A 24,708-nucleotide genomic window follows, 5' to 3' on the forward strand; every position below is an offset into this window, starting at 1 on the left:
TGGGCTGCTACAGACCGCCCTGGGCTCCCACATCACCGCCCTGGGCTGCTACAGACCGCCCTGGGCTGCTACAGACCGCCCTGGGCTCCCACATCACCACCCTGGGCTGCTACAGACCGCCCTGGGCTGCCACAGACCACCCTGGGCTCCCACATCACCACCCTGGGCTGCTACAGACCGCCCTGGGCTGCTACAGACCACCCTGGTCTCCCACATCACCACCCTGGGCTGCTACAGACCACCCTGCCACAGACCGGCTGGGCTACAGACCACCCTGGGCTCCCACATCACCACCCTGGGCTGCTACAGACCGCCCTGGGCTGCTACAGACCACCCTGGGCTCCCACATCACCACCCTGGGCTGCTACAGACCGCCCTGGGCTGCTACAGACCACCCTGGGCTGCTACAGACCACCCTGGGGCTACATCACCACCCTGGGCTGCTACAGACCACCCTGGGCTGCTACAGACCGCCCTGGGCTCCCACATCACCACCCTGGGCTGCTAAAGACCACCCTGGGCTGCTACAGACCACCCTGGGCTGCTACAGACCGCCCTGGGCTCCCACATCACCACCCTGGGCTGCTACAGACCCCCTGGGCTGCACAGACCACCCTGGGCTGCACATCACCACCCTGGGCTGCCGCAGACCACCCTGGGCTGCTACAGACCGCCCTGGGCTCCCACATCACCACCCTGGGCTGCTACAGACCATCCTGGGCTGCTACAGACCACCCTGGGCTGACTACACCCTCTCACCACCCTGGGCTGCTACATCACCACCCTGGGCCTCTGGGCTGCTACAGACCCCCTGGGCACGACCACCCTCTGGGCTGCTACAGACCCCCTGGGCTGCTACAGACCCCCTGGGCTGACATCACCAGACCCCCTGGGCTGCACAGACCCCCTGGGCTGACACAGACCCCCTGGGCTGCTACAGACCACCCTGGGCTGACCTGGGACACAGACCGCCCTGGGCTTCGGGAGACCGCCTGGGCTCTCTTTCTGATGTCCTGCACAAGCTAAATGACTCTGAATTCATTATTTTAGGAGATTTAAACTATCGGGCTCTTTTAAAAGAACTGGGCTGCTCTGAATCTGGGCTCAATTAATTAATGACCCTACAAGACCCCGAAACTCAGAGCACCTAACAAATCACCCTGGGCGCTATTGACCACCATTACTCTAACGAATACATCACCACCTCACAAATACACATCAACCCTGGGATATTCTGTAGTGATGAAATACACATGGACTGGGGATATTCTGTAGTGATGAAATACACATGGACTGGGGATATTCTGTAGTGATGAAATACACATGGACTGGGGATATTCTGTAATGATGAAATACACATGGACTGGGGATATTCTGTAGTGATGAAATACACATGGACTGGGGATATTCTGTAGTGATGAAATACACATGGACTGGGGATATTCTGTAGTGATGAAATACACATGGACTGGGGATATTCTGTAGTGATGAAATACACATGGACTGGGGATATTCTGTAGTGATGAACTACACACGGACTGGGGATATTCTGTAGTGATGAACTACACACGGACTGGGGATATTCTGTAGTGATGAAATACACATGGACTGGGGATATTCTATAGTGATGAAATACACATGGACTGGGGATATTCTGTAGTGATGAAATACACATGGACTGGGGATATTCTGTAGTGATGAAATACACATGGACTGGGGATATTCTGTAGTGATGAAATACACATGGACTGGGGATATTCTGTAGTGATGAAATACACATGGACTGGGGATACCACCCTGTAGTGATGAAATACACATGGACTGCCCTGGGATATTCTGTAGTGATGAAATACCACATGGACTGGGATATTCTGTAGTGATGAAATACACCTGGGGACTGGGGATATTCTGTAGTGATGAAATACACATGGACTGGGGATATTCTGTAGTGATGAAATACACACGGACTGGGGATATTCTGTAGTGATGAAATACACATGGACTGGGGATATTCTGTAGTGATGAAATACACATGACCACCCTGGGGATATTCTGTAGTGATGAAATACACATGGACTGGGGATATTCTGTAGTGATGAAATACACATGGACTGATACATGTAGTGATGAAATACCCTGGGATATTCTGTAGTGATGAAATACACATGGACTGGGGATATTCTGTAGTGATGAAATACACATGGACTGGGGATATTCTGTAGTGATGAAATACACATGGACTGGGATATTCCACCCTAGTGATGAAATACACATGGACTGGGGATATTCTGTAGTGATGAAATACCACATGGACTGGGGATATTCTGTAGTGATGAAATACACATGGACCCTGGGGATATTCTGTAGCTGATGAAATACACATGGACTGGGGATATTCTGTAGTGATGAAATACACATGGACTGGGGATATTCTGCCCTAGTGATGAAATACCACATGGACTGGGGATATTATGTAGTGATGAAATACACATGGACTGGGGATATTCTGTAGTGATGAAATACACATGGACTGGGGATATTCTGTACAGACCGCCCTGATGAAATACACATGGACTGGGGATATTCTGTAGTGATGAAATACACCATGGACTGGGATATTCTGTAGTGATGAAATACACATGGACTGGGGATATTCTGTAGTGATGAAATACACCTGGACTGGGGATATTCTGTAGTGATGAAATACACATGGACTGGGGATATTCTGTAGTGACCCTGGGAAATCACACGGACTGGGGATATTCTGTACAGAGCCCTGGGATGAAATACACATCACCACCCTGGGGATATTCTGTACAGTGATGAAATACACATGGACTGGGGATATTCTGTAGTGATGAAATACACACGGACTGGGGATATTCTGTAATGATGAAATACACCTGGGCTGGGGATATTCTATAGTGATGAAATACACACGGACCCTGGGGATATTCTGTAGTGATGAAATACACACGGACTGGGATATTCTGTAGTGATGAAATACACACGGACTGGGGATATTCTGTAGTGATGAAATACACATGGACTGGGGATATTATGTAGTGATGAAATACACATGGACTGGGGATATTCTGTAGTGATGAAATACACATGGACTGGGGATATTCTGTAGTGATGAAATACACCCTGGACTGGGGATATTCTGTAGTGATGAAATACACACGGACTGGGGATATTCTGTAGTGATGAAATACACCTGGACTGGGACCACCCTTCTGTAGTGATGAAATACACACGGCCCTGGGGATATTCTGTAATGATGAAATACACATGGACTGGGGATATTCTGTAGTGATGAAACCGCCCCTACACATGGACTGGGGATATTCTATAGCCCTGATGAAATACACATGGACTGGGGATATTCTGTAGTGATGAAATACACATGGACTGGGGATATTCTATAGTGATGAAATACACATGGACTGGGGATACCCTGTAGTGATGAAATACACATGGACTGGGGATATTCTGTAGTGATGAAACCGCCCTGGCTACACATGGACTGGGGATATTCCACCCTAGTGATGAAATACACATGGACTGGGGATATTCTGTAGTGATGAAATACACATGGACTGGGGATATTCTGTAGTGATGAAATACACATGGACTGGGGATATTCTGTAGTGATGAAATACACATGGACTGGGGATATTCTGTAGTGATGAAATACACACCCTCCACTGGGGATATTCTGTAGTGATGAAATACACATAGACTGGGGATATTCTGTAGTGATGAAATACACATAGACTGGGGATATTCTGAGTGATGAAACCGCCCACATAGACTGGGGATATTCTGTAGTGATGAAATACGCCATAGACTGGGGATATTCTGTAGTGATGAAATACACATGGACTGGGGATATTCTGTAGTGATGAAATACACATGGACTGGGGGATATTCTGTAATGATGAAATACACCTGGACTGGGGATATTCTATAGTGATGAAATACACACTGGGGACTGGGGATATTCTGTAGTGATGAAATACACACGGACTGGGGATATTCTGTAGTGATGAAATACACATGGACTGGGGATATTCTGTAGTGATGAAATACACATGGACTGGGGATACCACCCTGTAGTGATGAAATACACATGGACTGGGGATATTCTGTAATGATGAAATACACACGGACTGGGGATATTCTGTAGTGATGAAATACACACGGACTGGGGATATTCTGTAGTGATGAAATACACATGGACTGGGGATATTCTGTAGTGATGAAATACACATGGACTGGGGATATTCTGTAGTGATGAAATACACATGGACTGGGGATATTCTGTAGTGATGAAATACACATGGACTGGGGATATTCTGTAATGATGAAATACACATGGACTGGGGATATTCTGTAGTGATGAAATACACATAGACTGGGGATATTCTGTAGTGATGAAATACACATGGACTGGGGATATTCTGTAGTGATGAAATACACATGGACTGGGGATATTCTGTAATGATGAAATACACATGGACTGGGGATATTCTGTAGTGATGAAATACACATAGACTGGGGATATTCTGTAGTGATGAAATACACATGGACTGGGGATATTCTGTAGTGATGAAATACACATGGACTGGGGATATTCTGTAGTGATGAAATACACATAGACTGGGGATATTCTGTAGTGATGAAATACACATGGACTGGGGATATTCTGTAGTGATGAAATACACATGGACTGGGGATATTCTGTAATGATGAAATACACATGGACTGGGGATATTCTGTAGTGATGAAATACACAGACTGGGGATATTCTGTAGTGATGAAATACACATGGACTGGGGATATTCTGTAGTGATGAAATACACATGGACTGGGGATATTCTGTAGTGATGAAATACACATGGACTGGGGATATTCTGTAGTGATGAAATACACACGGACTGGGGATATTCTGTAGTGATGAAATACACATGGACTGGGGATATTCTGTAGTGATGAAATACACACGGACTGGGGATATTCTGTAGTGATGAAATACACATGGACTGGGGATATTCTGTTGTGATGAAATACACATGGACTGGGGATATTCTGTAGTGATGAAATACACATGGACTGGGGATATTCTGTAGTGATGAAATACACATGGACTACACATGGACTGGGGATATTCTGTAGTGATGAAATACACATGGACTGGGGATATTCTGTAGTGATGAAATACACATGGACTGGGGATATTCTGTAGTGATGAAATACACATGGACTGGGGATATTCTATAGTGATGAAATACACATGGACTGGGGATATTCTGTAGTGATGAAATACACATGGACTGGGGATATTCTGTAGTGATGAAATACACATGGACTGGGGATATTCTATAGTGATGAAATACACATGGACTGAGGATATTCTGTAGTGATGAAATACACATGGACTGGGGATATTCTGTAATGATGAAATACACATGGACTGAGGATATTCTGTAGTGATGAAATACACATGGACTGGGGATATTCTGTAGTGATGAAATACACATGGACTGAGGATATTCTGTAGTGATGAAATACACATGGACTGGGGATATTCTGTAGTGATGAAATACACATGGACTGAGGATATTCTGTAGTGATGAAATACACATGGACTGGGGATATTCTGTAGTGATGAAATACACATGGACTGAGGATATTCTGTAGTGATGAAATACACATGGACTGGGGATATTCTGTAGTGATGAAATACACATGGACTGGGGATATTCTGTAGTGATGAAATACACACGGACTGGGGATATTCTGTAATGATGAAATACACACGGACTGGGGATATTCTGTAGTGATGAAATACACATAGACTGGGGATATTCTGTAATTATAGGTAGAAACTAGGGCCTGTAGGACCTGCCTTGTTGATAGTGTTGTTAAGAAGGTAGAAACTAGAGCCTGTAGGACCTGCCTTGTTGATAGTGTTGTTAAGAAGGTAGAAACTAGGGCCTGTAGGACCTGCCTTGTTGATAGTGTTGTTAAGAAGGTAGAAACTAGGGCCTGTAGGACCAGCCTTGTTGATAGTGCTGTTAAGAAGGTAGAAACTAGGGCCTGTAGGACCTGCCTTGTTGATAGTGTTGTTAAGAAGGTAGAAACTAGGGCCTGTAGGACCTGCCTTGTTGATAGTGTTGTTAAGAAGGTAGAAACTAGGGCCTGTAGGACCTGCCTTGTTGATAGTGTTGTTAAGAAGGTAGAAACTAGGGCCTGTAGGACCTGCCTTGTTGATAGTGTTGTTAAGAAAGTAGAAACTAGGGCCTGTAGGATCTGCCTTGTTGATAGTGTTGTTAAGAAGGTAGAAACTAGGGCCTGTAGGACCTGCCTTGTTGATAGTGTTGTTAAGAAGGTAGAAACTAGGGCCTGTAGGACCTGCCTTGTTGATAGTGTTGTTAAGAAGGTAGAAACTAGGGCCTGTAGGACCTGCCTTGTTGATAGTGTTGTTAAGAAGGTAGAAACTAGGGCCTGTAGGACCTGCCTTGTTGATAGTGTTGTTAAGAAGGTAGAAACTAGGGCCTGTAGGACCTGCCTTGTTGATAGTGTTGTTAAGAAGGTAGAAACTAGGGCCTGTAGGACCTGCCTTGTTGATAGTGTTGTTAAGAAGGTAGAAACTAGGGCCTGTAGGACCTACCTTGTTGATAGTGTTGTTAAGAAGGTAGAAACTAGGGCCTGTAGGACCTGCCTTGTTGATAGTGTTGTTAAGAAGGTAGAAACTAGGGCCTGTAGGACCTGCCTTGTCAATAGTGTTGTTAAGAAGGTAGAAACTAGGGCCTGTAGGGCCTGCCTTGTTGATAGTGCTGTTAAGAAGGTAGAAACTAGGGCCTGTAGGACCTGCCTTGTTGATAGTGTTGTTAAGAAGGTAGAAACTAGGGCCTGTAGGACCTGCCTTGTTGATAGTGTTGTTAAGAAGGTAGAAACTAGGGCCTGTAGGACCTGCCTTGTTGATAGTGTTGTTAAGAAGGTAGAAACTAGGGCCTGTAGGACCTGCCTTGTTGATAGTGCTGTTAAGAAGGTAGAAACTAGGGCCTGTAGGACCTGCCTTGTTGATAGTGCTGTTAAGAAGGTAGAAACTAGGGCCTGTAGGACCTGCCTTGTTGATAGTGCTGTTAAGAAGGTAGAAACTAGGCCTGTAGGCCTGCCTTGTTGATAGTGTTGTTAAGAAGGTAGAAACTAGGACCTGCCTTGTTGATAGTGTTGTTAAGAAGGTAGAAACTAGGACCTGCCTTGTTGATAGTGTTGTTAAGAAGGTAGAAACTAGGGCCTGTAGGACCTGCCTTGTTGATAGTGTTGTTAAGTGATCTATACCTCGACTGAGGGACAGTATTCGACACGCGTGTCAACTCACCTTCCGACAGCGAGGGTTGGGACAGCTGAACAGCGACACACCTTCATCCAACAACGCTGGGAAGTTACAGGACGGACAACTGGAGACAAAAGACAGGAAACGACCGATGCAGGTCAGAACATTCTGGAAACCATCAGACAGACAGACAGACAGGAAACGACCGATGCAGGTCAGAACATTCTGGAAACCATCAGACAGACAGACAGGAAACGACCGATGCAGGTCAGAACATTCTGGAAACCATCAGACAGACAGACAGGAAACGACCGATGCAGGTCAGAACATTCTGGAGACAAAAGACAGGAAACGACCGATGCAGGTCAGAACATTCTGGAAACCATCAGACAGACAGACAGGAAACGACCGATGCAGGTCAGAACATTCTGGAAACCATCAGACAGACAGACAGGAAACGACCGATGCAGGTCAGAACATTCTGGAAACCATCAGACAGACAGACAGGAAACGACCGATGCAGGTCAGAACATTCTGGAAACCATCAGACAGACAGACAGGAAACGACCGATGCAGGTCAGAACATTCTGGAAACCATCAGACAGACAGACAGGAAACGACCGATGCAGGTCAGAACATTCTGGAAACCATCAGACAGACAGACAGGAAACGACCGATGCAGGTCAGAACATTCTAGACAACCATCAGACAGAGAACAGAGACAGACAGAGACAGACCGATGCAGGTCAGAACATTCTGGAGACAGACAGACAGACAGAAATTCTATTGTCTGACATCTTGTCTAAAGGCTGGTTTAGGTCAGAACATGTTCTAGAAACCATCAGACAGACAGACAGGAAATTCTATTGACATCTTGTTTAAAGGCTGTTTATAGGTCAGAACATTCTGGATTCTATTGTCTAAACATCAGACAGACAGACAGTTTAAAGGCTGGTTTATAGTCCCGTCTATCGACATGTCTCAGAACATTCTATTGTCAAACATCTTGTTTAAAGGCTGGTTTATACCATCAGACACAGATTCATTGTCTAAACATCTTGTTTAAAGGCTGGTTTATAGTCCGATGCAGGTCAGAACATTCTATTGTCTAAACATCTTGTTTAAAGGCTGGTTTATAGTCCGTCTATCGACATGTCTCTAGAACATTCTATTGTCTAAACATCTTGTTTAAACTGGTTTATAGGAAACCATGTCTCTAGACAGTCTAAACATCTTGTTTAAAGGCTGGTTTATAGTCCGACCGATGCAGGTCTAGAACATTCTATTGTCTGACATCTTGAGGCTGGTTTATAGTCCATCTAGACATGTCTCTAGAACATTCTATTGTCTAGACATCTTGTTTAAAGCTGGTTTACAGTCCGATGCAGGTCAGAACATTCTAGACATCTTGTTTAAAGGCTGGTTTATACAGACATGACAGAACATTCTATTGTCTGACATCTTGTTTAAAGGCTGGTTTATAGTCCGTCTATCGACATGTCTCTAGAACATTCTATTGTCTAAACATCTTGTTTAAAGGCTGGTTTATAGTCCGTCTATCGACATGTCTCTAGAACATTCTATTGTCTAAACATCTTGTTTAAAGGCTGGTTTATAGTCCGTCTATCGACATGTCTCTAGAACATTCTATTGTCTAAACATCTTGTTTAAAGGCTGGTTTATAGTCCGTCTATCGACATGTCTCTAGAACATTCTATTGTCTAAACATCCATCTTGTTTAAAGGCTGGTTTATAGTCCGTCTATCGACATGTCTCTAGAACATTCTATTGTCTGACATCTTGTTTAAAGGCTGGTTTATAGTCCGTCTATCGACATGTCTCTAGAACATTCTATTGTCTAAACATCTTGTTTAAAGGCTGGTTTATAGTCCGTCTATCGACATGTCTCTAGAACATTCTATTGTCTAAACATCTTGTTTAAAGGCTGGTTTATGCAGTCTCTAGAACATTCTATTGTCTAAACATCTTGTTTATCTGGTTTATATGTCGACTCTAGAACATTCTATTGTCTAAACATCTTGTTTAAAGGCTGGTTTATAGTCCGTCTATTTCTGACATGTCTCTAGAACATTCTATTGTCTAAAGTGACATCTTGTTTAAAGGCTGGTTTATAGTCCACTCTAGAACATGTCTCTAGAACATTCTATTGTCTAAACATCCATCTTGTTTAAAGGCTGGTTTATAGTCCGTCTATTTCTGCATGTCTCTAGAACATTCTATTGTCTGACATCTTGTTTAAAGGCTGTTTATAGTTTATATGTCTCTAGAACATTCTATTGTCTAAACATCTATCGTCTATCGACATGTCTCTAGAACATTCTATTGTCTAAACATCTTGTTTAAAGGCTGGTTTATAGTCCGTCTATCGACATGTCTCTAGAACATTCTATTGTCTAAAGGCTGGTTTATAGTCCCGTCTATCGACATCACAAGAAGGTTCATGTATGTCCATTCTAGTATTTGTATCACCACGGTTACCCAACTCCCTGAACAACATGGCCGACCTTTAGACAAGAAGGTTCACGTCTAGTATTTGTATCGTCGTACCGTACTAGTTCGTCGGCGCATGAAGCAGCAACTCCCTGAACAACATGGCCGACCTAGTTCGTTGAAGCAGCAACTCCCTGAACAACATGGCCGACCTTTAGACAAGAAGGTTCACGTCTAGTATTTGTATCGTCGTACCGTACTAGTTCGTCGGCGCAGGTGGCGGCCACAGCCTCTTCAGCTTGTCTCTCGTAGTATTTACACAACACCGTGTCCGACAAAACCTTTTCCAACTCGCACACCGGGAAGGAACAGGGACAGCCTGCTTCCATACAGCTGAGAGAGGACTGGAACACAGAGACACCCTGTTAACAGCCTGCTTCCATACAGCTGAGAGAGGACTGGAACACAGAGACACCCTGTTAACAGCCTGCTTCCATACAGCTGAGAGAGGACTGGAACACAGAGACACCCTGTTAACACCTAAACCACACAGCTGAGAGAGGACTGGAACACAGAGACACCCTGTTAACACCTAAACCACACAGCTGAGAGAGGACTGGAACACAGAGACACCCTGTTAACACCTAAACCACCCAGCTGAGAGAGGACTGGAACACAGAGACACCCTGTTAACACCTAAACCACCCAGCTGAGAGAGGACTGGAACACAGAGACACCCTGTTAACACCTAAACCACACAGCGTACCCACCCCCACATACCTGTCCCGACCCGAACACGGCCTCCTCGGCATATTTAACCAGACATTCTTTACAGAAGAGATGTCCATCAGAACACTGGGTCATCTTCTCGAAGGCGAAGTCCCCACAGCAACACCCACACTCTATCAGCTGTCCGTCCTACAGAGAGAGAGAGAGAGAGAGAGAGAGAGAGAGAGAGAGAGAGAGAGAGAGAGAGAGAGAGAGAGAGAGAGAGATGTTCACTACACAACCCAACACCCAGGTAGTGAGAGGTAGAGAGAGAGGAAGTGAGAGGTAGAGAGAGAGGAAGTGAGAGGTAGAGAGAGAGGAAGTGAGAGGTAGAGAGAGAGGAAGTGAGAGGTAGAGAGAGAGGAAGTGAGAGGTAGAGAGAGAGGAAGTGAGAGGTAGAGAGAGGAAGTGAGAGGTAGAGAGAGAGGAAGTGAGAGGTAGAGAGAGAGGAAGTGAGAGAGACAGAGAGAGAGGAAGTGAGAGGTAGAGAAAGAGGAAGTGAGAGGTAGAGAAAGAGGAAGTGAGAGAGAGAGAAAGAGGAAGTGAGAGGTAGAGAAAGAGGAAGTGAGAGGTAGAGAAAGAGGAAGTGAGAGAGAGAGGAAGTGAGAGGTAGAGAAAGAGGAAGTGAGAGGTAGAGAGAGAGGAAGTGAGAGGTGGAGAGAGAGGAAGTGAGAGAGACAGAGAGAGAGGAAGTGAGAGAGACAGAGAGAGGGGAAGTGAGAGAGACAGAGAGAGGGGAAGTGAGAGAGACAGAGAGAGGAAGTGAGAGGTAGAGAGAGAGGAAGTGAGAGGTAGAGAGAGAGGAAGTGAGAGAGACAGAGAGAGGAAGTGGTGTTTGGGTAGATGTACCTTCTCATACTCCTCCTCATTAACCTGCAGAGCCAGCAGGAAGTCTTCATGCTGCACAGAGAACATCATGATCATCAGTTAAATAACAGACCCATCATCAGTTATATAACAGACCCCTCATCAGATATATAACAGACCCCTCATCAGATATATAACAGACCCTCATCAGATATATAACAGACCCTCATCAGATATATAACAGAGCCCTCATCAGATATATAACAGACCCCTCATCAGTTATATAACAGACCCCTCATCAGATATATAACAGACCCCTCATCAGTTATATAACAGACCCCCATTAGTTATATAACAGACCCCTCATCAGTTATATAACAGACCCTCATCAGATATATAACAGACCCTCATCAGATATATAACAGACCCCTCATCAGATATATAACAGACCCTCATCAGATATATAACAGACCCTCATCAGATATATAACAGACCCTCATCAGATATATAACAAACCCCTCATCAGATATATAACAGACCCCTCATCAGATATATAACAAACCCCTCATCAGATATATAACAAACCCCTCATCATATATATAACAGACCCTGACCCCTCATCAGATATATAACAGACCCCTCATCAGATATATAACAGACCCTCATCAGATATATAACAGACCCTCATCAGATATATAACAGACCCCTCCTCAGATATATAACAGACCCCTCATCAGATATATAACAGACCCCTCATCAGATATATAACAGACCCTCATCAGATATATAACAGACCCCTCATCAGATATATAACAGACCCCTCATCAGATATATAACAGACCCCTCATCAGATATATAACAGACCCCTCATCAGATATATAACAGACCCCTCATCAGATATATAACAGACCCCTCATCAGATATATAACAGACCCTCATCAGATATATAACAGATATATAAAACCCCTCATCAGATATATAACAGACCCCTCATCAGATATATAACAAACCCCTCATCAGATATATAACAAACCCCTCATCAGTTATATAACAGACCCTGACCCCTCATCAGATATATAACAGACCCCTCATCAGATATATAACAGACCCTCATCAGATATATAACAGACCCTCATCAGATATATAACAGACCCCTCATCAGTTATATAACAGACCCCTCATCAGATATATAACAGACCCCTCATCAGTTATATAACAGACCCCTCATCAGATATACAACAGACCCCCCCCTCATCAGTTATATAACAGACCCCCATTAGTTATATAACAGACCCCTCATCAGATATATATATAACAGACCCCTCATCAGATATATAACAGACCCTGACCCCTCATCAGATATATAACAGACCCCTCATCAGATATATAACAGACCCCTCATCAGATATATAACAGACCCCTCATCAGATATATAACAGACCCTCATCAGATATATAACAGACCCCTCATCAGATATATAACAGACCCTCATCAGATATATAACAGACCCCTCATCAGATATATAACAGACCCCTCATCAGATATATAACAGACCCTGACCCCTCATCAGATATATAACAGACCCCTCATCAGATATATAACAGACCCCTCATCAGATATATAACAGACCCTCATCAGATATATAACAGACCCCTCATCAGATATATAACAGACCCCTCATCAGATATATAACAGACCCTCATCAGTTATATAACAGACCCCTCATCAGATATATAACAGACCCCTCATCAGTTATATAACAGACCCCTCATCAGATATATAACAGACCCCTCATCAGTTATATAACAGACCCCTCATCAGATATATAACAGACCCCTCATCAGATATATAACAGACCCCTCATCAGATATATAACAGACCCCTCATCAGATATATAACAGACCCCTCATCAGTTATATAACAGACCCCTCATCAGTTATATAACAGACCCCTCATCAGATATATAACAGACCCCTCATCAGTTATATAACAGACCCCTCATCAGTTATATAACAGACCCCTCATCAGATATATAACAGACCCCTCATCAGTTATATAACAGACCCCTCATCAGATATATAACAGACCCCATCTGAGATATAAAACAGACCCCTCAGATATAAAACAGACCCCTCATCAGATATATAACAGACCCCTCATCAGATATATAACAGACCCCTCATCAGTTATATAACAGACCCCTCATCAGATATATAACAGACCCCTCATCAGTTATATAACAGACCCCTCATCAGATATATAACAGACCCCTCATCAGATATATAACAGACCCCTCATCAGTTATATAACAGACCCCCTAACAGATATAAAACAGACCCCTCATCAGATATAAAACAGACCCCTCATCAGATATATAACAGACCCCTGAGATATATAACAGACCCCTCATCAGATATAAAACAGACCCCTCATCAGATATATAACAGACCCCTGAGATATAAAACAGACCCTCATCAGTTATATAACAGACCCCTCATCAGATATATAACAGACCCCTCATCAGATATATAACAGACCCCTCATCAGTTATATAACAGACCCCTCATCAGTTATATAACAGACCCCTCATCAGATATATAGACCCCTCATCAGTTATATAACAGACCCCTCATCAGATATATAACAGACCCTCATCAGATATATAACAGACCCCTCATCAGATATATAACAGACCCCTCATCAGATATATAACAGACCCCTCATCAGATATATAACAGACCCCTCATCAGATATCAGATATGATAACAGACCCCTCATCAGATATATAACAGACCCTCATCAGATATATAACAGACCCCTCATCAGATATATAACAGACCCCTCATCAGTTATATAACAGACCCCTCATCAGATATATAACAGACCCCTCATCAGATATATAACAGACCCCTCATCAGATATATAACAGACCCCTCATCAGATATATAACAGACCCCTCATCAGATATATAACAGACCCCTCATCAGATATATAACAGACCCCTCATCAGATATATAACAGACCCCTCATCAGATATATAACAGACCCCTCATCAGTTATATAACAGACCCCTCATCAGTTATATAACATACCCCTCATCAGATATATAACAGACCCTCTGAGATATATAACAGACCCCTCATCAGTTATATAACAGACCCCTCATCAGATATACAACAGACCCCTCATCAGATATATAACAGACCCCTCATCAGATATATAACAGACCCTCATCAGATATATAACAGACCCCTCATCAGATATATAACAGACCCCTCATCAGATATATAACAGACCCTGACCCCTCATCAGATATATAACAGACCCCTCATCAGATATATAACAGACCCATCATCAGATATATAACAGACCCCTCATCAGTTATATAACAGACCCCTCATCAGTTATATAACAGACCCCTCATCAGTTATATAACATACCCCTCATCAGTTATATAACAGACCCCTCATCAGATATATAACAGACCCCTCATCAGATATATAACAGACCCCTCATCAGATATATAACAGACCCCTCATCAGATATATAACAGACCCCTCATCAGTTATATAACAGACCCCTCATCAGATATATAACAGACCCCTCATCAGATATATAACAGACCCCTCATCAGATATATAACAGACCCCTCATCAGATATATAACAGACCCCTCATCAGATATATAACAGACCCCTCATCAGATATATAACAGACCCTCATCAGATATATAACAGACCCCTCATCAGATATATAACAGACCCCTCATCAGTTATATAACAGACCCCTCATCAGATATATAACAGACCCCTCATCAGATATATAACAGACCCCTCATCAGATATATAACAGACCCCTCATCAGTTATATAACAGACCCCTCATCAGTTATATAACAGACCCTCATCAGATATATAACAGACCCCTCATCAGTTATATAACAGACCCCTCATCAGATATATAACAGACCCCTCATCAGTTATATAACAGACCCCTCATCAGATATATAACAGACCCCTCATCAGATATATAACAGACCCCTCATCAGATATATAACAGACCCCTCATCAGATATATAACAGACCCCTCATCAGATATATAACAGACCCCTCATCAGATATATAACAGACCCCTCATCAGATATATAACAGACCCCTCATTAGTTATAACAGACCCCTCATTAGTTATATAACAGACCCCTCATCAGATATATAACAGACCCCTCATCAGATATATAACAGACCCCTCATCAGATATATAACAGACCCCTCATCAGATATATAACAGACCCCTCATCAGATATATAACAGACCCCTCATCAGTTATATAACAGACCCCTCATCAGATATATAACAACAGAACCCTCATCAGTTATATAACAGACCCCTCATCAGATATATAACAGAGCCCTCATCAGATATATAACAGACCCCTCATCAGATATATAACAGACCCTCATCAGTTATATAACAGACCCCTCATCAGATATATAACAGACCCCTCATCAGTTATATAACAGACCCCTCATCAGATATATAACAGACCCCTCATCAGATATATAACAGACCCCTCATCAGATATATAACAGACCCCTCATCAGATATATAACAGACCCCTCATCAGATATATAACAGACCCCTCATCAGATATATAACAGACCCCTCATCAGATATATAACAGACCCCTCATCAGTTATATAACAGACCCCATCAGATATATAACAGACCCTCATCAGTTATATAACAGACCCCTCATCAGATATATAACAGACCCCTCATCAGTTATATAACAGACCCCTCATCAGATATATAACAGACCCCTCATCAGATATATAACAGACCCCTCATATATAACAGACCCCTCATCAGATATATAACAGACCCCTCATCAGTTATATAACAGACCCCTCATCAGATATATAACAGACCCCTCATCAGATATATAACAGACCCCTCATCAGTTATATAACAGACCCCTCATCAGATATATAACAGACCCCTCATCAGATATATAACAGACCCCTCATCAGATATATAACAGACCCCTCATCAGATATATAACAGACCCCTCATCAGATATATAACAGACCCCTCATCAGATATATAACAGACCCCTCATCAGATATATAACAGACCCCTCATCAGATATATAACAGACCCCTCATCAGATATATAACAGACCCCTCATCAGATATATAACAGACCCCTCATCAGATATATAACAGACCCCTCATCAGATATATAACAGACCCCTCATCAGATATATAACAGACCCCTCATCAGATATATAACAGACCCCTCATCAGTTATAACAGACCCCTCATTAGTTATAACAGACCCCTGAGATATATAACAGACCCCTCATCAGATATATAACAGACCCTCATCAGATATATAACAGACCCCTCATCAGATATATAACAGACCCCTCATCAGATATATAACAGACCCCTCATCAGATATATAACAGACCCCTCATCAGATATATAACAGACCCCTCATCAGATATATAACAGACCCCTCATCAGATATATAACAGACCCCTCATCAGATATATAACAGACCCCTCATCAGATATATAACAGACCCCTCATCAGATATATAACAGACCCCTCATCAGATATATAACAGACCCCTCATCAGATATATAACAGACCCTGACCCCTCATCAGATATATAACAGACCCCTCATCAGTTATATAACAGACCCTCATCAGATATATAACAGACCCCTCATCATATATATAACAGACCCCTCATCATATATATAACAGACCCTGACCCCTCATCAGATATATAACAGACCCCTCATCAGATATATAACAGACCCTCATCAGATATATAACAGACCCCTCATCAGATATATAACAGACCCCTCAGATATATAACAGATCAGTTATATAACAGACCCCTCATCAGATATATAACAGACCCCTCATCAGATATATAACAGACCCCTCATCAGATATATAACAGACCCCTCATCAGATATATAACAGACCCCTCATCAGATATATAACAGACCCCTCATCAGATATATAACAGACCCCTCATCAGATATATAACAGACCCCTCATCAGATATATAACAGACCCCTCATCAGATATATAACAGACCCCTCATCAGATATATAACAGACCCCTCATCAGATATATAACAGACCCCTCATCAGATATATAACAGACCCCTCATCAGATATATAACAGACCCCTCATCAGATATATAACAGACCCCTCATCAGATATATAACAGACCCCTCATCAGATATATAACAGACCCCTCATCAGATATATAACAGACCCCTCATCAGTTATATAACAGACCCCTCATCAGATATATAACAGACCCCTCATCAGATATATAACAGACCCCTCATCAGATATATAACAGACCCAGAGAGAGTGTGTGTGTACAGTGAGAGTGTGTGTGCACAGTGAGAGTGTGTGTGTACAGTGAGAGTGTGTGTGCACAGTGAGAGTGTGTGTGTGCACAGTGAGAGTGTGTGTGCACAGTGAGAGTGTGTGTGTGTGTGTGTGTCCAGTGAGAGTGTGTGTGTCCAGTGAGAGTGTGTGTGTTCAGTGTGTGTTCAGTGAGACTGAGTGTGTGTGTTCAGTGAGACTGAGTGTGTGTGTTCAGTGAGAGTGTGTGTGTGTGTGTTCAGTTCAGTGAGAGTGTGTGTGTGTGTGTTCAGTGAGAGTGTGTGTGTGTGTGTTCAGTGAGAGTGTGTGTGTGTGTGTGTGTGTTCAGTGAGAGTGTGTGTGTGTGTGTTCAGTGAGTGTGTGTGTGTGTGTTCAGTGAGTGAGTGAGTGAGTGAGTGAGTGAGTGAGTACCTCAGCATGCTCCTTGGCTTTCTGCTGATAGAAGCTGATCTCTCTCTGCAGCGAGGGGTCCAGAGCCGCTCCGTACGTCCTGCATCCGCGACGGTTCTTCTCCAGGAAGTACATCCTCCTCTCCAACTTCACCGAACCTGACGGAAGGAGAGAGATACAGGGTTAGGGGTCAACTGGACCTGATAGAGAGAGATACAGGGTTAGGGGTCAACTGGACCTGATAGAGAGAGATACAGGGTTAGGGGTCAACTGGACCTGATAGAGAGAGATACAGGGTTAGGGGTCAACTGGACCTGATAGAGAGAGATACAGGGTTAGGGGTCAACTGGACCTGATAGAGAGAGATACAGGGTTAGGGGTCAACTGGACCTGATAGAGAGAGATACAGGGTTAGGGGTCAACTGGACCTGATAGAGAGAGATACAGGGTTAGGGTCAACTGGACCTGATAGAGAGAGATACAGGGTTAGGGGTCAACTGGACCTGATAGAGAGAGATACAGGGTTAGAGGTCAACTGGACCTGATAGAGAGAGATACAGGGTCAACTGGACCTGATAGAGAGAGATACAGGGTTAGGGGTCAGCTGGACCTGATAGAGAGAGATACAGGGTTAGGGGTCAACTGGACCTGATAGAGAGAGATACAGGGTTAGAGGTCAACTGGACCTGATAGAGAGAGATACAGGGTTAGGGGTCAACTGGACCTGATAGAGAGAGATACAGGGTTAGGGGTCAACTGGACCTGATAGAGAGAGATACAGGGTTAGAGGTCAACTGGACCTGATAGAGAGAGATACAGGGTTAGGGTCAACTGGACCTGATAGAGAGAGATACAGGGTTAGGGGTCAACTGGACCTGATAGAGAGAGATACAGGGGGTCAACTGGACCTGATAGAGAGAGATACAGGGTTAGGGGTCAACTGGACCTGATAGAGAGAGATACAGGGTTAGAGGTCAACTGGACCTGATAGAGAGAGATACAGGGTTAGGGGTCAACTGGACCTGATAGAGAGAGATACAGGGTTAGGGGTCAACTGGACCTGATAGAGAGAGATACAGGGTTAGGGGTCAACTGGACCTGATAGAGAGAGATACAGGGTTAGGGGTCAACTGGACCTGATAGAGAGAGATACAGGGTTAGGGGTCAACTGGACCTGATAGTCTAGAGATACAGGGTTAGGGGTCAACTGGACCTGATAGATAGAGATACAGTAGGTGTAGGGTGTCAACTGGACCTGATAGGGTGAGATGCAGGGTTAGGGGTCAACTGGACCTGATAGTCTATAGTGTGTAGTGTTAGGGTGTAGTGTGTAGTGTGTAGGGTGTAGTGTAGAGTGCAGGGTGGTGGGTAGTCAGGGTGTAGGTGTAGTGTGTAGGGTGTAGTGTGTAGGGTGTAGGGTGTAGTGTGTAGGGTGTAGGGTGTAGGGTGTAGGGTGTAGTGTGTAGTGTGTAGGTGTAGTGTGTAGTGTGTAGTGTAGTAGTGTAGTGTGTAGTGTGTAGTGTGTAGTGTGTAGTGTGTAGTGTGTAGGTGTAGTGTGTAGTAGTGGTGTAGTGTAGTGTAGTGTGTAGTGTAGTGTAGTGTGTAGGGTGTAGTGTAGTGTAGTGTGTAGTGTGTAGTGTGTAGGGTGTAGTGTAGTGTGTAGGGTGTAGTGTGTAGGTGTAGTGTGTAGTAGGGTGTAGTGTGTAGGTAGTGTAGTGTGTAGGGTGTAGGGTGTAGTGTGTAGTGTGTAGTGTGTAGGTGTAGGGTGGTGTGTAGTGTGTAGGGTGTAGTGTGTAGGTGTAGGTGTGTAGGGTGAAGTGTGTAGCGTTCTGCAGGGTGTAGGGTGTGTAGGGTGTAGTGTGTAGGGTGTAGTGTGTAGTGTGTAGGGTGTAGTGTGTAGGGTGTAGGGTGTAGTGTGTAGGGTGCAGGGTGTGTAGTGTGTAGTGTGTGTGTAGTGTGTAGGGTGTAGTGTGTAGTGTGTAGGGTGTAGTGTGTAGTGTGTGTAGTAGTGTGTAGGGTGTAGTGTGTAGTGTGTAGGGTGTAGTGTGTAGTGTGTAGTGTGTAGTGTGTAGTGTGTAGTGTGTAGTGTGTAGTGTGTAGTGTGTAGGGTGTAGGGTGTAATTCACCATGCTGATACTTGAAGTCTATATAGCAGCGTTCTGCAGGGTGTAGTGTGTTGGGTGCAGGGTGTAGGGTGTAGGGTGTAGTGTGTAGGGTGTAGTGTGTAGGGTGTAGTGTGTAGGGTGTAATTCACCATGCTGATACTTGAAGTCTATATAGCAGCGTTCTGCAGGGTGTAGTGTGTAGGGTGTAGTGTGTAGTGTGTAGTGTGTAGGGTGTAATTCACCATGCTGATACTTGAAGTCTATATAGCAGCGTTCTGCAGTCTGTCTCCTGCGTCGTCTCTTCTCTAACGACTCAGAGTCTTGAAACTGCTTCACCGCTTCACATAAGGCCTGAAACACACAGAGAGACGCCGAGTGAGGCCTGAAACACACAGAGAGAGACGCCGAGTGAGGCCTGAAACACACAGAGAGACGCCAGGTGAGGCCTGAAACACACAGAGAGAGACGCCGAGTGAGGCCTGAAACACACAGAGAGACGCCGAGTGAGGCCTGAAACACACAGAGAGACGCCGAGTGAGGCCTGAAACACACAGAGAGACGCCGAGTGAGGCCTGAAACACACAGAGAGACGCCGAGTGAGGCCTGAAACACACAGAGAGAGACGCCGAGTGAGGCCTGAAACACACAGAGAGAGACGCCGAGTGAGGCCTGAAACACACAGAGAGACGCCGAGTGAGGCCTGAAACACACAGAGAGACGCCGAGTGAGGCCTGAAACACACAGAGAGACGCCGAGTGAGGCCTGAAACACACAGAGAGACGCCGAGTGAGGCCTGAAACACACAGAGAGACGCCGAGTGAGGCCTGAAACACACACAGAGAGACGCCGAGTGAGGCCTGAAACACACAGAGAGACGCCGAGTGAGGCCTGAAACACACAGAGAGACGCCGAGTGAGGCCTGAAACACACAGAGAGACGCCGAGTGAGGCCTGAAACACACAGAGAGACGCCGAGTGAGGCCTGAAACACACAGAGAGACGCCGAGTGAGGCCTGAAACACACAGAGAGACGCCGAGTGAGGCCTGAAACACACAGAGAGACGCCGAGTGAGGCCTGAAACACACAGAGAGACGCCGAGTGAGGCCTGAAACACACAGAGAGACGCCGAGTGAGGCCTGAAAAACACACAGAGAGACGCCGAGTGCCTGTGAGGCCACACAGAGAGACCTGAGTGAGGCCTGAAACACAGAGAGAGACGCCGAGTGAGGCCTGAAACACACAGAGAGACGCCGAGTGAGGCCTGAAACACACAGAGAGACGCCGAGTGAGGCCTGAAACACACAGAGAGACGCCGAGTGAGGCCTGAAACACACAGAGAGACACCGAGTGAGGCCTGAAACACACAGAGAGACAGAGTGAGGCCTGAAACACACAGAGAGAGACGCCGAGTGAGGCCTGAAACACACAGAGAGACGCCGAGTGAGGCCTGAAACACAGAGAGAGACGCCGAGTGAGGCCTGAAACACACAGAGAGACGCCGAGTGAGGCCTGAAACACACAGAGAGACGCCGAGTGAGGCCTGAAACACACAGAGAGACGCCGAGTGAGGCCTGAAACACACAGAGAGACGCCGAGTGAGGCCTGAAACACACAGAGAGACGCCGAGTGAGGCCTGAAACACACAGAGAGACGCCGAGTGAGGCCTGAAACACACAGAGAGACGCCGAGTGAGGCCTGAAACACACAGAGAGACGCCGAGTGAGGCCTGAAAACACAGAGAGACGCCGAGTGAGGCCTGAAACACACAGAGAGACGCCGAGTGAGGCCTGAAACACACAGAGAGACGCCGAGTGAGGCCTGAAACACACAGAGAGACGCCGAGCCTGAGGCCTGAAACACACAGAGAGACGCCGAGTGAGGCCTGAAACACACAGAGAGACGCCGAGTGAGGCCTGAAACACACAGAGAGAGACGCCGAGTGAGGCCTGAAACACACAGAGAGACGAGTGAGGCCTGAAACACACAGAGACGGCGAGTGAGGCCTGAAACACACAGAGAGAGACGCCGAGTGAGGCCTGAAACACACAGAGAGACGCCGAGTGAGGCCTGAAACACACAGAGAGACGCCGAGTGAGGCCTGAAACACACAGAGACGAGAGTGAGGCCTGAAACACACAGAGAGACGCCGAGTGAGGCCTGGCCTGAAACACACAGAGAGAGACGCCGAGTGAGGCCTGAAACACACAGAGAGACGCCGAGTGAGGCCTGAAACACACAGAGAGAGAGACACGCCGAGTGAGGCCTGAAACACACAGAGAGACGCCGAGTGAGGCCTGAAACACACAGAGAGACGCCGAGTGAGGCCTGAAACACACAGAGAGAGAGAGAGAGAGTGAGGCCTGAAACACACAGAGAGAGAGAGAGAGAGTGAGGCCTGAAACACACAGAGAGACACCGAGCGAGGCCTGAAACACACAGAGAGACGCCGAGTGAGGCCTGAAACACACAGAGAGAGACAGCGAGTGAGGCCTGAAACACACAGAGACGCCGAGTGAGGCCTGAAACACAGAGAGACAGCGAGTAAGGCCTGAAACACACAGAGAGACAGCGAGTGAGGCCTGAAACACACAGAGAGACGCCGAGTGAGGCCTGAAACACAGAGAGACGAGTGAGGCCTGAAAACACACAGAGAGACGCCGAGTGAGGCCTGAAACACACAGAGAGACGCCGAGTGAGGCCTGAAACACACAGAGAGACGCCGAGTGAGGCCTGAAACACACAGAGAGACGCCGAGTGAGGCCTGAAAACACACAGAGTGAGGCCTGAAACACACACGCCGCCGAGTGAGGCCTGAAACACACAGAGAGACGCCGAGTGAGGCCTGAAACACAGAGAGACGCCGAGTGAGGCCTGAAACACAGAGAGACAGCGAGTGAGGCCTGAAACACACAGAGAGACAGCGAGTGAGGCCTGAAACACACAGAGAGACGCCGAGTGAGGCCTGAAACACAGAGAGACAGCGAGTAAGGCCTGAAACACACAGAGAGACAGCGAGTGAGGCCTGAAACACACAGAGAGACGCCGAGTGAGGCCTGAAACACAGAGAGACAGCGAGTAAGGCCTGAAACACACAGAGAGACAGCGAGTGAGGCCTGAAACACAGAGAGACAGACGCCGAGCGTACCTTGCGTGTGATTGCGTAGTGCCCCTTCATGGCGTTGAGGCTCCATTTGATGTCCTGACAGGAAATCATCCTGAAGTCTCCCATCAAGAGGTCAGCTGCCTGCATCGACGCCTCCTGACCCACCTGACCTAACGACCCGTAGTCAAACAGGTCCTCTGCAGACTACAGAGAGAGAGAGACAGGGCTAACACTAGGGACAGGGGCGTGACCTAACGACCCGTAGTCAAACAGGTCCTCTGCAGACTACAGAGAGAGAGAGAGAGACAGGGCTAACACTAGGGACAGGGGCGTGACCTAACGACCCGTAGTCAAACAGGTCCTCTGCAGACTACAGAGAGAGAGAGAGACAGGGCTAACACTAGGGACAGGGGCGTTTAGAGAGACAGGACTAACACTAGGGACAGGGGCGTTTAGAGAGACAGGACTAACACTAGGGATGGGGGGGCGTTTAGAGGACTAACACTAGGGATGGGGGGGCGTTTAGAGGACTAACACTAGGGACAGGGGTGTTTAGAGAGACAGGACTAACACTAGGGACAGGGGCGTTTAGAGAGACAGGACTAACACTAGGGACAGGGGCGTTTAGAGAGACAGGACTAACACTAGGGACAGGTGTGTTTAGAGAGACAGGACTAACACTAGGGACAGGGGCGTTTAGAGAGACAGGACTAACACTAGGGACAGGGGCGTTTAGAGAGACAGGACTAACACTAGGGATGGGGGGCGTTTAGAGAGACAGGACTAACACTAGGGATGGGGGGCGTTTAGAGAGACAGGACTAACACTAGGGATGGGGGCGTTTAGAGAGACAGGACTAACACTAGGGATAGGGGGGCGTTTAGAGAGACAGGACTAACACTAGGGACAGGGGCGTTTAGAGAGACAGGACTAACACTAGGGATGGGGGCGTTTAGAGAGACAGGACTAACACTAGGGATGGGGGCGTTTAGAGAGACAGGACTAACACTAGGGATGGGGGCGTTTAGAGAGACAGGACTAACACTAGGGATGGGGGCGTTTAGAGAGACAGGACTAACACTAGGGATGGGGGGGTGAGAGACAGGACTAACACTAGGGATGGGGGCGTTTAGAGAGACAGGACTAACACTAGGGATGGGGGCGTTTAGAGAGAGGACTAACACTAGGGATGGGGGCGTTTAGAGAGACAGGACTAACACTAGGGATGGGGGCGTTTAGAGAGACAGGACTAACACTAGGGATGGGGGCGTTTAGAGAGACAGGACTAGCGAGACAGGACTAACACTAGGGATGGGGGCG

The 24,708-nt window shown here is 45.8% G+C and overlaps 1 protein-coding gene and 2 long non-coding RNA genes across 4 annotated transcripts in view; 1 reads left to right on the plus strand and 2 right to left on the minus strand.

Moving 5' to 3' along the window:
- The window catches only part of rnf216 (ring finger protein 216), a 67,150-nt gene that overhangs the window by 17,279 nt on the left and 25,163 nt on the right, over nucleotides 1-24,708 (minus strand). For both annotated transcript variants that reach the window (XM_052510131.1, XM_052510132.1), the window contains exons 7-13: nucleotides 23,431-23,592; nucleotides 20,528-20,636; nucleotides 18,202-18,338; nucleotides 11,417-11,467; nucleotides 10,580-10,717; nucleotides 10,055-10,203; nucleotides 7,394-7,472 (exon numbers count right to left, since the gene is read on the minus strand). In XM_052510131.1, the coding sequence (XP_052366091.1) occupies nucleotides 7,394-7,472; nucleotides 10,055-10,203; nucleotides 10,580-10,717; nucleotides 11,417-11,467; nucleotides 18,202-18,338; nucleotides 20,528-20,636; nucleotides 23,431-23,592 (825 nt within the window). The remainder of the gene's footprint in view (nucleotides 1-7,393; nucleotides 7,473-10,054; nucleotides 10,204-10,579; nucleotides 10,718-11,416; nucleotides 11,468-18,201; nucleotides 18,339-20,527; nucleotides 20,637-23,430; nucleotides 23,593-24,708) is intronic.
- On the minus strand, nucleotides 18,473-19,235 carry LOC127925262 (uncharacterized). The gene is made up of 3 exons (XR_008120231.1): nucleotides 19,089-19,235; nucleotides 18,646-18,942; nucleotides 18,473-18,608 (listed from the first exon to the last, which is right to left on the minus strand). It is a non-coding gene; the product is annotated as an uncharacterized LOC127925262 (long non-coding RNA).
- Nucleotides 18,503-19,292, plus strand: LOC127925263 (uncharacterized). Its single transcript, XR_008120232.1, has 3 exons — nucleotides 18,503-18,634; nucleotides 18,741-18,931; nucleotides 19,154-19,292. It is a non-coding gene; the product is annotated as an uncharacterized LOC127925263 (long non-coding RNA).

Source organism: Oncorhynchus keta, unplaced genomic scaffold, assembly GCF_023373465.1.
Source record: "Oncorhynchus keta strain PuntledgeMale-10-30-2019 unplaced genomic scaffold, Oket_V2 Un_contig_5395_pilon_pilon, whole genome shotgun sequence".
In the NCBI taxonomy this organism is placed as follows: domain Eukaryota; kingdom Metazoa; phylum Chordata; class Actinopteri; order Salmoniformes; family Salmonidae; genus Oncorhynchus; species Oncorhynchus keta.